Source organism: Equus caballus, chromosome 16 (genome assembly GCF_041296265.1).
Source record: "Equus caballus isolate H_3958 breed thoroughbred chromosome 16, TB-T2T, whole genome shotgun sequence".
Lineage (NCBI taxonomy): Eukaryota > Metazoa > Chordata > Mammalia > Perissodactyla > Equidae > Equus > Equus caballus.
In genome coordinates this window covers 16,796,920-16,813,112 of record NC_091699.1, presented here as the reverse complement: position 1 = coordinate 16,813,112, position 16,193 = coordinate 16,796,920, and the positions used below count along the sequence as shown (strand labels likewise).

At 43.6% G+C, this 16,193-nt stretch overlaps 1 protein-coding gene across 7 annotated transcripts in view; it reads right to left on the bottom strand.

The window, feature by feature from the left end:
- Positions 1–16,193, bottom strand: part of VGLL4 (vestigial like family member 4) — a 141,731-nt gene that overhangs the window by 32,757 nt on the left and 92,781 nt on the right. For all 7 annotated transcript variants that reach the window (XM_001492807.5, XM_070237258.1, XM_070237261.1 and 4 more), the window contains one exon: positions 6,926–7,115. In XM_001492807.5, the coding sequence (XP_001492857.1) occupies positions 6,926–7,115 (190 nt within the window). The remainder of the gene's footprint in view (positions 1–6,925; positions 7,116–16,193) is intronic.

Below are 16,193 nucleotides of genomic sequence, written 5' to 3'. Positions count from 1 at the left end.
GACTCCAGTTTGAATCTTTTAGACTAAGGTTACTATTGACCTGTGCCACTAACTTAAAATTGGTCAGAGATTTTAAACGAGAACTAAAACAATTTAAAAAGCACTTTCCTGACCACGAAGAGAACCCCTGCTTTTCCTTGGAGGGTTCTTGCCTGTCCAGAGACACCATTTCCAGCCTCTCCCGGGGAGAGCGAGCAGCGGCTCTCGCTTTCACTGCCTCCGAAGGCAACCAGCGCTGTGCTGGGAGGCTTTCATCTGGGTGGTACTCTTAGTTACTGAGGACCTTCACGCCCTTCCGCCCCCCCATGCTCATTACTGTGTGCCAAAATGAACAGTGTCCACCTCTCATCTCCAAAACATCCATCAACTGTGTTTTGACAGTGCTTAAATAGCAGGTCATCCAAAACTATAAGGTGTGAAGGTCCTGTATCAACTGACTCATGGCTGCCGGATATGGACTCTACTAATATAAACGTAACGTGGTTGCTAACAGCACTGGCTCTAGGAACAGACAGCCTGGGTTTTGATTCCTGGCTCTGTTACCTACTAGCGAGCTATGTGACCTTGAACAAGTTATAGAACCTCTCTGAGCCTCAGATTTTTCATCTGTAAAAGAAGGATAATCATAGTGTCCACGTCATAGGGTTGTGAGGACGCAAAGAGATCAGGCCCATAGAACACTTAGCACAATGCTCAGTACACAATAAGGCTCAGTAAATAGTCGCTGTTATTAGTAAGTCCTGATACAAAGGCTCTCGTGATCCTCCAGGTGCTGGCAATCCTGACCTGTCACCATTCTCAGTGATGAAAAGTCCACCCCTCCCTAAGGCTTCTGCAGACATGAACACGATAAGAACATGCTCCGTCTATAAATATGTATTACTTTCGCCTTACAAAGTCTCAGTTGCTAGTAGAGTCAAGGTACTAAATAACTCAACTTTTCAATTTCCTCTGGGTCCAGTTTTAATTTGAAATGAGGAAGTGCCTTCTCCACTTTCATGGAGCTTGTGGAATACACAGTCTCTTGATGAGCAGGTCCATATGCGTCCAAACTGAGGGTACTAAAGAGATACAAAAACACAGAGGCACCAAAAGGAGGGCGACAATGTTGCCAAGGATGATGCACAGATACCACAACTTGCAGATCCCCCAGACACCTGAGGGACCACTTATACAACCAACTCCACTGCGAAAAACAAACGAAACCCAGAGGAAAACCCCGAAACCCAGTTAAGCCAGTAATCAATGAATTTTTTTACTGAGTTTCTATTATTTATGCCCAGCACTTGATTTCAAAGACTTCCTCCAACCTTTCGTCAAGCTGAAAGAATTACCGGTTTTGAGTTTGTCTGTTTTTCCCTCTTTCTATTCACCTGCCTCGGGGGAAGAGTGAAATGACTAGGGCCAAGGGGGAAAAAAAAAAAAAAGAAAATGAGAACGGGGGTTGAGGGAAGAAGCAAGCAAAGGAGAAAGAAGGAAGACAGAGAGGAGGACAAAGGAAAGAGAAGTCCCCAAGACTGGACAGTGCACTCAAGGATAAACCAGAAGTGGCTACATCAGACTTGAGGAAAAACTTCAAAGGAATGACCACAGAAGCAACGACAACAACAGTGCACACATTGCACACCAGGACAGTGTTTCCAAGGAGCACCACCAGGGAGGCATGTTTTCCTTCCCGGGCCCCCTCCTCATGCAGTGTGGATTGTCAGCTCAGGCTGTGGTAAAGGCAGCTGGTCACAGCACAAGACTAGTGACCATGGCTTTGATCTCAGCGTGAGCTTACAGGTTTTGCCCTGTTCTGAGGCCAGGGCCACTACTTTGCAAACGTATACCACTGATCAAAAAGAGGACGCCTCCTCCAACCAGAACACGAGCTCAGAGTGCACATTCTCTGGATGGTGGGTCTCATTCAGCTCAACACACAAAGTCTTTAGCACCAGCCATGTGCTGGACACTGGACGGGTCAAGTGTCATCCTAACTACATGATGTCCATCTTTAAGCTGAGTAATCCTGTCTCAGGTATGATACGGCCGTGGCATAATCAAATGATCATTGGTTTTGGTGTCACACAGCAGGGTTAACCCCAGTTCCATCACTCTGGACACATTATCCTCTCCAAGCCTCAATTTCTGCTTCTGTGAAATAGAGCCTACACATGCATGCGCGCACACACCACCCCCATGTTAAAGGGACACATTTATTGTGAGGGTTAAACGAGATGATATACGTAAAGTGTCTAGCATGGACCAGAACATAGTAAGCACTCAGTGCATCTTCCCTTCCCCTCACAGGCGACTGGGCAAACAGTTCAACTGCACATCCCTTCTAGAAACCTTCACACACACACACCCAGTTGGAAACCGCTTCATTTCCAAAAGTTACCTTAGACTGTCCTCCCCAGCACAGAACTCTCACCAGCGCCCACCAGCCAAGCAGCCTAGAGTAAGTCTCAAAACCAAGAGGAATTTAGCATGCTGTTACACCGCATCAATTGTTAGCCTTCAAAAGTTTTCACTGTATTACAAATGCACAACATTATCCACTGCAGCATTATCAGTATTACAAAATATTAGAAATTTACCTCAATGTTCAAACACAGGGGATTGGCAGAATGAACTGTGCCACATGCACGCAGTGGAGTGATATACAGCTGTAAACAGGATGAGGAACGGGCCTGAAAAGATTTCTGCAATATACTGCTCAACCAAAACCCCAGAGCTCAAATGAGCATATAAAGTATGCTACCTTATGTGTAACAAAGAAGGCGAAATGAGAAAACATCCTACTTTAACAAAAAAGAATCATGAGATGGATAATGCTCCTGGGGGGGTGGGGGGGTGTCAATGAGAGAGACAAGGAAGGGAATAACACTTTCTCTAAGTACTTTTTAATATAGTTTGATTTTTTCTTTCAGTTTCATTGAGATAGAATCAACACACTGCACTGTGTAAGTTGGTTAAGGTATACAGCATAATGACTTGACTTATTTATATTGCAAAATGATTACATAGTTTTAACTTTTAATAGGTTTGTTTTTTAAAACAGCGTGGGCATAGCAATTCTGAAACTGAAGGACTGAACAATAAGTAAATGTGTTGACGTTGCTGGGAACCAGGGAGACACAAATAGGGAATGGGTGTGGGCAAGGACAAACTCCGTGGGGCTGGACTAGAACTGGAGTGTTAACATGAACGCATGATTTCCCATCTCTTTCCACTGAAAGGCCTAGAAACAGTGCTATTCAACAGAACTTTCTGTGATGACAGAAATGTTCTGTATCTGTGCTACCCACTGCATTAGCCACTAGCTACATGTGGCTACTGAGCTTAAAATGTGGCTAGTGCAACTGAGGAGCTGAATTTTTAATTTTATTTTTACATGTGAATTGCCACACGCAGCTGGTGTCTACCATATTAGACAATTCTAGTGTAAAGTCAATGACACCACAGTAATACCTAGCACCCAGATCTTGGCTTCTACGTAATATTCCCCAAGAAAAGGAACCAGGGTCCCCTTGAGAAATGGCTGATTCCACGACTGGGGCAGGTAGATTATAAGATGAGTATCTTGTTTGCAGGAAAAGAAGAAGGTGCTGGGGGAAAAAAAAAGAAGCGTGTAACAAGGACCCAGGAGCCAGTTGAAGCGGCTATCTGCCAAATCAGGGACAGCTACAACTCACTGAATAAAATAGGAATCCATGAGTCCATATGGATGACAGATAGACAGACAGGGGAAAGGGAGAGCTCTTCCTGACCACAGCACACGTGAACACACAGGGACACAGAAACAATTACTCATTGACATTTCCACGAGATGAATCCCACCCTCGCCCCACTCTCCGCCTCATATCTTAATCCACTCTCTAAGTGGCAGATAGAGTACTTTTCAGCTTCCAAAGAAGACATTCATGTCCCTATCACTTTTCTTAGGGAACAAGAAGAACAACAAATTTATTTCTCGGGGTCACCATTTCAACAAGAAAGTGAATAAAGAGTTCAAATGACCCAGGCTAGAAGAGGCTGGACTAAGAGCCCAGGAATTCTCAATTTCTAAGTTGTGGAGAAATCACTAAGGAAACCTCTCTTCTTCCTCCTCCTCCTTCCCAAATCAAATCAGATAAAATTTAGTCACACTCTGTAGCTTCCTGCTCTGGCTCAGAGCCACTCAATCTCACCATCTCTCCAGCGGAAAATATCTCCATGTGATAGCTGTAATGAAATGCAGCCAAAGCATGCATCTTTGAGACCCTCTTAGCTAGCCATCAAAACTGTTTTTCAGTAACACTCCTCCTCCCAGAATTACTGTGATTTCTTTAGTGATAAAATAAGCAAAACACATTTTCATTACACAACATTAACATGTTCTAAGAAGATAAGGAGCAAAAGCCATTTTGTAATCTCCTTAAAGAGACAAATATACTAGACCGTTCTTTTCCTAAAAATTATGAATCTGTAATTTGTTACAGAAAATGTCTTAGACATATAAATACAAAGGAGGGAACACATTATTGCTCAAACAGGTAACATTTATTTCATCAACTCAAACAACCGTACTAAGTACCCTACAACACAAAGAAGTAAGAGATGCAGCATGTGAAATCTGTCATCTGGCCCTTAGAAAACACCATAGAAACACTGGTAATGTTACTGAAATGAATTGGTGAACGAGTGACACCAGAAGGAACTGACCACGTGTCCTCCTTCAGTCCACGGAGTCTGGCCCAGAGGGGTGCTGCTGTTTCTATTTTCCTCAAAGTTTGTAGGATGACGTCAATTGCGAGTTGCATGTGAAATCTAGCAATTCTATTATTTACACTTTAAATTATTTATAGTGTCATCACAGACCTGTACTTCAAGGTCATATCTGGAAACACCCAAGGAGTTAAAAATCATTTTCTAAATGCTGTAACATTCTAATAATACCAGTGACTGAAGCTGAGTGCTTACTATCTACCAGATGCTGCACTAAAGGCTTCCAGTGATCCTACGAGGAAGGAGCAATGGTTACTCCCAGAGAGATGAAGACGCTGGGATCTGAGCCCAGACATGCTGCCTAAGTGCACACACTCGCACACATTAAATTCAGCGTAACAGTATTCTCGTTCTCTATCATCGTTACCCATATCTGAATAATGGACTTACTAATAATAAAAGTAAGAGCTGCCATCAGCTGAGTACTGTACTGTGCCAAACTCCTCGCGTATTTCAACTCAAATGTTCACAACAGTTCTATCCATGAACCATTATCATTACCATTTTACAAATAAGGGTATCGGGCCCAGATAAATTAAGTGGGAGTCCAAGGTTCCACAGCTGGTGAGTGGCAGAATTAGGATCTAAACTAAGGTATGTTTGATGACAAAACATACTGTCTCAGGGCCGCCTCCCTCTTCCTTCCAAAAAAAAAAAAAAAGACCAAATGTCTCTTATTTGGGTTTGGGGAAGAGACGATGTGAGAGAAGAAGAAGTTCCTAGTAAGAAAACAATGAACTGCAAACAGCTGAGCGCCCAGGATCTCAACGATGAGCCTCTCCCTGAGCCTCTCCCATTTGCGAGGGCTCATTGTTTGCAGGGCCTTGTTGCTGGATTCCTGATTGTAGCAAATTCCAGGGCTCGAGACTGCGGGCTCAGCCTCTGACTAACACTACAGCGATTTATTTGAGGATAAATACCTCTGTCAGTGTGTCTTATGACTGAACACAACAGTCCAAGCAGGCTGGAATGCGTGGAATGCCGAGGACTGCCGGCGCTGAGGCAGCAAAGGGCTACCTCGAGCTGCACAAGGTCTCTCCTCCAATGAGGAAACAGGAACTCTCTGAGCTTCCCGTTCCTGCCGGAGAGAGCAGCATCCTCAGAACCAGAACTGGGGAAGCTGAGCATCGTGAATACTTACAAAACATTAATTCACAGTTGGGGAACAGGCTTGGGAAAGATAAGGAGAAAAGGAGCAGGACTTTTTTACCTGGACATGCAAAACTACTCCTTCCAATAATCAGGGCTCCCTCACCCCTGCTGACAAGACCCCAGACTCTGATAATACCAACTGGCGACACAATTGCCAGAGCAGACTCTCCAGACAGCTGGCTGGCTGTCTCCAAGTCCTGAAAACATGTGAAAAAGCATTCCACTCCCTTCACAAGGCATGCATGTGTTGGAAGAGTGCACAGGGGAAGCCAGAATATAGTGCACAGAAGCAAGCTGTTTCCCAAATATAAACACAGTAATGGTGCACAGATTAAGAGAACTTTCATTTCAACCCCTTCATTTCACAAATAAGGAAACTGAGACCCAGAAAGTTATAGCAACTCAAGTAATGATTGTAGAGTGTTGGTGGCAGATTGAGAACCAGCACCCAGGTCCCCTGGCCCCAAGACTGGTTCTGCAATGGCGGGAACAGGCTCCCAGATCAGATGTGACGAGCAGCACCTTATCATAAACACAAAAGGCCATCTTTCCTGCTTTGGGAGGGTCTCATGTTACACTGTGAACACGCAAGTTGGGAATTAATACTACAATTCTGGACTCCTAAGTAAAACATTTTGCAGAAGTCAGCTTAGGTGCTAACCTTTCCTTCCATCTCCCAGGCACGTAAAGACATTCACCAAGGATTGATTCTCCTAACAACAGTCAGTGGGGTACAGGCAAGAAAAGGCAAAGTTTTCAGACAACCACCCAAGAAGCTCTAAGGGAAAGTCAATGCCCGTGGGGAAAACACGCGAATGGCCACACAAGGAAGCTGGAAAGAAGGAAGATGTCATCTCTCCACGAGTTATTACAATCAGCTCAATGCCCCCTCCTGGCAGATGAGCACTAATCCTCCTTTCACTTCATGGGCGGCACAAAGTTGCAAGAGAAATACGGCCCCGGCATTGAGTACGTGAAAGTCAGAATCAGAGCGCCCACACTTCAGAAAGAGGGAACTTACAGATGAGGGTTGAAGATGCGACTCATCTTGGAAGCATGGTCGTTTTCACAGTCCAGGTCATCGTCCCCTTGCTCCACGCTGAACTTCCTCTTGCTGGGACTGATGGGCGGGGGGCCTGTGCGGTGACTGGTGAGGGCAGACGCCACAGGGAGGGTGTGCATCCTGGGCTCGCCCCTGAGAGCAGCTTCACCTACGCAAAGAGAGATGATGCAGTCACCAAGCAGGAGAAACGCCGCCACCTCAGCCCCCGCCCCCCCGCCCCGGCTCCCCCCGCCCGCCTGACCCCTTGCAAAACTACTCCCAGTGGAAAGTTTCTGGCAGCATGACGGGCTGCCTGCCATTCTCAGCACACGGTCCGAGCACAAGCTTAGCTGCCAAGCATGAGACATTTTACATGAACGTGCTTTTCTAGCACAATAACTCTTTTTCTCCCCCCAGCTTTATGGAGATATAACTGACATAGAACATTGTGTCAGTTTAAGGTGTACAACATATTGATTTACTGCATTTAGACACTGCAAAATGATTGCCCCCCCATAGCGTCAGCTAACACCTCCATCACGTCACATAATCACCATTTCTTCAATAACTCTTTAGGGTAGCGTTTAAAATTAAAAGTTGCAATAAAGTAACAGAGGGGAAAAAGCATTGACCATAAACCATCTCAAAAGTTAATTTAAAACCTTAAAGGTCTTTAGATTTATGGGTATTCAACCCCATACCTGTAAGAGAATGACCTAACCCAGGGTTCATTAGAACGCGACGCCAAACTCACTTTTCTTGCTTGTTACATTTTTATTACATGTTTGGTATGTTATTTTTTTTAAAGAATGAGGAAAATTTATGGGTTAATAATTCACATATTTGCCCACAAAGTTAAAAGAAATAAAAATACATTTGTTTAATGGGAAATAAACATGTTATTCTTACAGTCCACTAAAAATGGCACACTAAAAATATTATGATTGTGACCAGCACAAAGTTTCTGCATATAACTTGTCGCGAGCTTAACACACAGGAGCAGTTCAAAACATTTTTCAAATTAGAGTTCACATTTTCATCTGATTCGACATCTTGGTATTTTTCATTCCTGTTTTAAAAAGGTTTTGTGCCAGGCGATAACTTTGTGCCTCATTATGAGTTAAAATAAGCATGATCCTTTATTATAATAAACATTGTACACCTTCTGAAATTTATAAACAAAGGTAATAATTACTTTAAGAGAAAACCTCAAACCTTCTAAGTCATATGGGGGGAAACCTAAATTTTTCGCAAATAATAACCCTTTTGTTGTGCTGCTCATATTGGTCTCCAAGGCCTGACCAATTTTGTTTCCACATGGTCACAATTTGAGAGTAATATTAGGATAAAGTCAACTTCATCTGAGGCCTTGTGGTACCTAAGAAAGGAAATCTTTGTCTGCCACCACTCATTTTCCTATCATCACAGATGTGTGGACAGTGTTAACAGTCGTCTGCTTCTTACGCATATGACAAATACGGTTTTGTTAGGGAAAGGAGGGAGGGAAAAAACCTTCTTGAATGTTTACCAGGAAAAAATAAAAAATTTGCCAGTTTAGTCACCAAGATATAAACTAGCAAATATACAGTGACCCATAATACACCTCCAGGCAGGATTTCTTTTAGGGATTTTGGCCCCAAAGCAAACTGGAACTTTCCATTCTAAATGAAATACCTAAAAAACAGACCCTATGCTGGCCTGCTACACTCAGAAATTCAGAAGGATTCTGGTTGACCTCTACTTCCTGCTTAGTGATTTTTGGTTTAAAAAAACAAACAAACAAAAGCAGTGCTAAGATTTATACCTCGATAAATTAGAAAATACTCTTTGCAAATATGATCCTCCCTTCTACTCTCCTCCCCCACGGAGGGAAGAGGCGGTTTCCAATGGAAAGATCAAGAGCCCAGCTGACTGCTGGAGCACTCTGATGATACCCCAGGAACTCAGCAACTGCAAATCAAACCTCAGCAACAAGGCACAGAGCCACAGCGCCCTCCGCCCAGCGCCTCCCCACAGCCTTGGCAGGACAGCAGGATGAGGGGAGCTCGGGCTCTGTGTGGACCCCTGGGTTTTGGGAGCCACTTCATCAGATGCCAGATGTGTGGCAACCGCAGTTGCCATGGAACACCACCACCACAGCAACAAATTCAAATCACTCCAAAATAGAAGAGTCACTCCTCACAGCAGCAGACACTGTTACACAAAAAGCAAAACTCCCGGGGTGAAAAGAACACGCCCACTCCACCCCCCAATTTCCATCCTTGTTCAAGTTCTCGCACTTGTTTGCATTTTAAGTTTATCAAATGGATGCACCGCTTATCTTCAAGACTGAATTGCTGAAGCCTAACAGAGAAAGAAGAAAGTCCACAGGAATTCTTTGAGAACACCGAGGATCTCTCATCTGGGGGGGCAAAGGACCCACAGAGGAACCACAGGTGGTCCTTCTCCCCCGGGGGCTGCGATATAACTCTACGAGACCCCCTAGAGGTGAGACCCCCTAGAGATGATGGGGACATGCATGTTGCTAGTGCTGGAAGGGCCCTTGTACACGTAGATTCCCTCACTGGACAGAAGAGAAAACTGTGCCCTCAAACTGGGGTGACCTACTCAGCGTCACACAGTTAACAGGGCAACTTGGGGCAAGAACCCACGCCCTCTGCCTACCAGACAAACACCTCCCACTAAACCCTGTGCAAGCTCCACAGAGGGCTTAGAGCAAGGAACTAGGGGCAGAAGGAAAAGAACCCACAGTCAGAAGGGTAGAAACAGGTCTGGTCTGTTCTGTGCCTTCATTGATCCTTAGCCCTCCACCCTAAGGACCCCCCAGCACAACATCTTGTATTGTAGAGCAGGATTTGTTGTTATTATTGTGCATATGGCACAGGAAGATTAAAATTATTGTAGTAAAACTGAGGCGAACATTTGGTCTGGGAGTCAAGACACTTGGAGGACACACTCCCTTTATTTAGGATTAGATGAATATGGGCAAGCACTTCCCCCCTAAGGCCTCCATATAGTGAGGGGACGGACTCGCCAATATCTAACCTTCCTTCAGCCCTTAGAATCAGTTATCCAATTCTATGATCCACAATCCTGCAATCGATCAAGTAACCAACCAACCAAGATTTACTACGAAATTACGACGTCTGTAATACCAAACTAAGGCAGCAAAGCCCAAAGGATGTACCTCAGATGTTACACGTTTACAAAAAGAGGTGAATCCATGATGAAATAAATTTGGAAACCATGAGATTAAACAATTTTCACAGGAGCTTCTTAACTACCGGCTTTCTCGTCTTCTAATGCACGTCAGTCTCCAAGACTGACACACAGCTGTGCTTTCAGCCACCCCCACCCCGATCACCCCACACATTTCTGTGAACGTAGCCCTCCAAGGCCCCATTCTGAGCAGGTCAACCCATGCTAACCCCAAACATGCAGACTGCTTCAAACTTCAAAATCAACATCTGGTCCCAGCTACCCTTCTGGTCTTTGTTTCTAATATTCCTCTTTTTAAGCTCTGAAAATTTCAGCTCTAAAAGTTAAACTAGATTAGTTACCATTCCACAGAACTCGCTGTCTCCCCTGAAGATCCATTTCTACTTGGCTTCTTCCCCGGATCTTCTTGTATTTAAATCCTACGCATCCTGCAAAGGCCACTTAAAATGCCGCCTCCTCAGGTTGTCTTGATGCCTGAAAATCATCTCTTCTTGGGAACACCCAAAGAAATTATCAACGTGGCAGGTCCCTTCCTACTGTGTTTGGCACTCTTTGAAGCAAGGACATTTGATTTATTTTATACACTTGAGAGCACAGAGCACAGTATCTCCCACACAGTAGTTGGTCTGTAAATACTGACTGAATGAATAAATGATGCAATGCAATGGTGAGCCCAGGTTATGGAATTTTAGGGTACAATAAAGATCAAAGATGACACAGAATAAGGAATTTTAAAAGATCTATTAAAGAACATATTTATATAAAGAACTCTTACAACTCAACAATAAAAAGATAACCTAATCTAAAAATAGGAAAGAATCTGAATAGACATTCTTCCAAAGAAGATACACAAAATGGCCAATGAGCACATGGAGAGATGTCCAACATCACTAGCCACCAGGGAAACGCAAATCAAAACAATGAGCTCCCACTTCACAGCCACTAGGAAGGCTATAATCAAAAGATAGATAGTAACAAGTGTTGACAAGGATGTGAAGTTGGAACCCTCGTGCTGGTGCAAATATAAAATGGTGCAGCTGCTGTAGAAAACAATTTGGGCAATTCCTCAAATGGTTAAATACAGAGTTACCATATGACCCAGGAATTACACTCCTAGGTATACATCCAAGAGAAAAGAAAACATATACTCACACAAAAACTTCTACATGAATGTTCACAGCAGCATTATTCATAATAGACAAGACTCAAACATCCAACAACTGATGAACAGATACAAAAGAATGTGGTATTATCCACACGATGGAGTATTATTCAGCCAAAGAGGAATGAAGTACTGATTCATGCTACAAGATGGATGAGTCCAGAAAACAATATGCTAAGTGAAAGAAGCCAGACACAAAAGGCCACATATTGTCTGATTCCATTTCTACGAAATGTCTGGAACAGGCAAATCCATAGAGACAGGAAGTAGAATTAGTGATGGCTGGGGGCTGGGAGAGGGGGAATAGGAAGTGACTGCTAATGACTACAAGGTTTCTTTTGGGGATGATGAAAATGTTCCAAAATTTATTGTGGGAAGGTTGCACAACTCTGCGAATACACTAAAATCCACTGAATTGTATGCTTTAAAATGGGTGAATTGTATGGTATGTGAATTATCTCTCAATAAAGCTGTTACCCTCCTCCTCCACAGTAAGAATGTATTTATAAGAAGATGACAGAAGACCCCAGTATCATTAGATCTTTTTTTCTCTCCCAGATTTTTCACACACAACTCTTAAATAAGAACAAGCTACTCATTAATTTTCCCTGAAATAAAAATAAACCTTTCATTATTATAGCTATGTCTCTCTACTATGTTACAGTCAGATAATTATAAGAATACTTATTAAGTTAAAAAAAATCAAAGCAGGCCAGTGGCATAGTGGTTAACTTCACGTGCTGCACTTCAGTGGCCCGGGGTTCGCAGGTCCGGATCCAATCTTTCTCACACACACACACAAAATAATCAAAGCAGAGAACCACTTGAGGTTATGTATGCACTTGGTTCATCAGAGTTCTATGAAGCGCCAGCTCAGCTTTTTCTTTTTTCTTTCTTCTTTTTTTGTGAGGAAGATTGGCTCTGAGCTAACATCTATTGCCAATCTTCCTGTTTTTGTTTGAAGAAGATTGTCCCTGAGCTAATATCTGTGCCAGTCTTCCTCTATTTTGCATGTGGGACACTGCCACAGCAAGGCTTGATGAGCAGTGCATAGGTCCGCACCTGGGATCTGAACCCACGAACCCCAGGCCACCAAAGCAGAGTGTGTGAACTTAACCACTACACCACCAGGCCAGTCCCCAGCTCAGCTTTTAATCAGAGTGTGTGTTTGAGTGCCCATTATACCCTGAAGGCTCTGCAAAGATACTGCCAGGAAAACAAATAATGAAATTTATACAGACCCTGACCATCGAGGGGAGGAAAAAATAGACACCAAAAGGAACGTATCCTGGGGTTGTAAAAAACTTTTTTCTTTTGTACTAATGTGTATTCTAAATTTCACAATGTTTGGTAATTGGAAAAGGAGGAAACATTTTATCTTTCTTTGTCAAAAATAAACAGGAGAAGGGAGATTTGAGGTGTCTGAGTAACCCAGGATTTTAAGTCTCTTAAATTGCTTTAGGTACGATTGTCAATCTAACTTTCTTTTAAATTTATAACTAAAGAAGCCCTATTTTGAAAATGTATTTGGCCTTTTCAATGAAGATAATTTTATCTAGGTATGTGTTACTGAAGAAAAATGCCTAAGAGATACAAAAATTACTTAACAGCTATTTTCAGTCATGGTGGCAGTTCTAATATATGGATCAAAAATATTCCTTAAATATTTCTCCCAATCAAAGATGAGCAAAGATTTTGGCCCAGGACTTCGGAAGAATCAGCATATATTAATTTCACTGAAAAACGTTTAACAGAGAGAAAGGAAAAAAGAAAACCACTTAGTTTCATAATGTGCTATATGATTCCTGTGAAAAATACTGGAAGGAAATCTTGCTTTCAAAGTCGAAACGGAGAGGGCATGAGCAGGGCACAGGGAGAGACCCAGGAATATGCGGCCTAATTTCGGAATCCCATTCTTAGCTCGTTTCAAGGAGTATGACTCCTTATTGCCTACATTTTAATAGAGCTGAGATTGAAGTTTGTCTTATAATCAGTCGGCATAGTTTCAGAGGCAGGATTGTTTCCTTCTCACCATCTCAGACTGGATGCAGGATGGAGCCTAACTGGAGAGACTCCAAGACAGCACTCGCCTTTCCAGCGTCAGTTTCTTCATTTGTAAAACTAAATGGTTCAATTAGATCACCTTGACGGCGTAACTTTGGCTTCAAAGTCTACATCCTATGTAACGTGTATCTTCCAAAGCTGAGTCTTATTTTAATTGCCGATTGAGAAAGACCAAACTTTTCCAAGACGCACTTCACATAGTAGGAGAAAAAACTGATTCAACTAAGTACTCTTAACTAATAATTTACCTTATAATGGAAGCAGATTTAGTTAAAACTCAAGCACACTTCTCATCCTCAGTGTTCTAGCTTCATTCATTTATTCAATTACTACAAGAAAGTTATAAGTAGTCAACTGAAACCTGAGATCAATGCAATCTTGTCCACAAAATACATATTCGACTTTTTAGAACTGAATGATCCAGGCCCAGACCTTCAGCATGGAGCTGAGGCAAGTGATTCAGTTTCAGAGAGATGAGCGATTCAAGGTTAAAGCAGAGGCAGGGCTGGAACATGGGTCCCTCGCTCCCCATCACAGCGCCTCCCACCAACCCCGGGGGCCGACCGCCAGACAGGGATTTGTGACCGCATTCAAGACAGTGGCATGACTCAAGAGTAATTAATCAAAATAATGGCACTTATTGTCATTTTACAGAGATTAGTCAAACAGCACAAGGCTGAAATGACAGTGTCTTCATGTTAATGGAGAAGAGGAAGGTAGGAAGAGACTAAAAAGCATCTCACTATAACTTTTAAGGATAGATTTTTAGAAAAATCTCTGTGCCTCACCCAACAGAGAGTTTTCTGCCATAATTTAAACCTTTGCTGTGTCCAAGACTTTACGGTCTACTCCCCTCCCCGCCCCTTTCATTGTGTCTGAACCTATGGAATCAAAGAAGCAAAACCACCGCTTGGCCCCCACGCCAGCTGCTCAGCTACGTGGATACGTCTCCCGTCTCCCGTCTGACCACAGCCCACGGTGACCAGACTGACCTCACCCTACCGTCAAGAGAGCACCTGATAAATGACTGCATGCTAACATTTCCCACCCCATTTTGCATCTTACAAACTCATGACCGTGCAGGGCAGAAGCTCCAGCAGCCAGAGCATATTCATTTTCTTTCAAATAACACTTCTTTGTCTCACAGACTAGCAGCTGGGGCAAAGACAGTGAAATCAACCTCTTTCAAATAGTTCAACTTGTGGCCATCCCCATTCTGCGTAACTTTTCCCTTGTTTTTAAAGGAGGGCTGTTAGGCAACGCATGAAACCCGGGCGAGCCAGCAGAGAGAAAAGGTGTGACGAGGTGTCTGCAGGCGGTACAAGGACTGCATGAGATTCAACAACCCAGTGACGAGCCCCCTTTCGCATCACCCCTCCGGGTACAACACAAGTGCCTCTCCCACTGTCTCTCTCAGGCAGCGCCAGCCTCACGGCTCCAAACTTGCAGAGCCTGATCTTACATCTGGAGCCCAATCCTCGGCGAAAGGTCACTCTTGTCCAGCCAGCCAGGCGGGGGAGGCCATGCTGAGTACAGACCCCTGACTGAGCTTGGTTTGAGCAGCTTTAGTCTTTTCTTTAAGGCAACAATGAGATCTTTGAGAGGAAAAAAAAAACCCTGCGACCTATATTGCTGACTGCTAATGATAGAATTAAGGAGAACACCACCACAGTGAAACTCGTGAAGTTGAAACATCCGCCATTTTAATTAGAATTTCAAGTAATCCAAATAATCCATAAACACTACACTATGTCAGCGCTTTCCTGTCTCTTATATTAATATATTTCATTGTAAAAGTATGTAAAACTATGAGCTATTATTCTGTTTTTTTCCTGACGTAGTCCTGTAAGGGAAGAGGGAAAGAGTAATTCCCATATGGCAACTAAGGAAACTCATGTTTCAAGAATTAGTGAATTGCTCAAGGTCACAAAGCTGATTAATAGAAGAGCTGGCATTTAGATTCCCCAGTTTTCAGATTTTTTCTAGCTGTGCAAGATGCTTCACAGGTTAAGGAGAAGAAGTGGGAGGAAGACAGCTGAGGGGGAGGCAAGAGGAGAGGAGGATGGGAATGAAGACGGGGAGAGAGGGGGCAGTGGAAGACGGAAGGTGAAGGGACAAAGGAGAGAGTAGAAGGGAAGAGCAGGAAGGACAGGAAGGGGAGTGTTATAGGCCGAACTGCATCCTCCAAAATTCCTATGTTGAAGTCCTAACCCCAGTATCTCAGAATATGAATGTATTGGAGAGAAGCTCTCTAAAGAGGTAATAAAGATAAAATGAGGTCATATGAGTGGGCTGTAGTCCAGCAAACTAATGTTCTTATAAGAAGAGGAGATTAGGACACAGACATGCACAGAGGGAAGGCCAGGTGAAGAAGAAAACAGCCGTCTGCAAGCTAAGGAGAGAGGCCTCGGAAGAAACCAACCCTGCCCACACCTTGATCGAGGACTTCCAGCCTCCAGAACTGCGAGAGAATAAATGCCTGTCGTTTAAGCCGCCCGTCTGTGGTCCTTCGTAATGGCAGTGTGAGTAGACTAATGTAAGGAGGGAAGCCGAAGGGAGGGGAGGGGGGAGGCAAGGAGAGAACTGAAACCTAGGTCTGACTCAAAGGATACAGCTCTTTACTTTGGAAGCAGCTCCACTGGCTGATCTATCCACTAACCTAACATGGTGAGACTGGTCGGGATGGAAGCAATCTAATGCGCAGATTAGAACCCGCTAAGGAGAGGAGACCAATGGGTTGGCACTGAAAGAGAGGGGACTTTGTGGCTCGGTACCAGGAAAAGTGTAGAGTCTCGTGCTGCG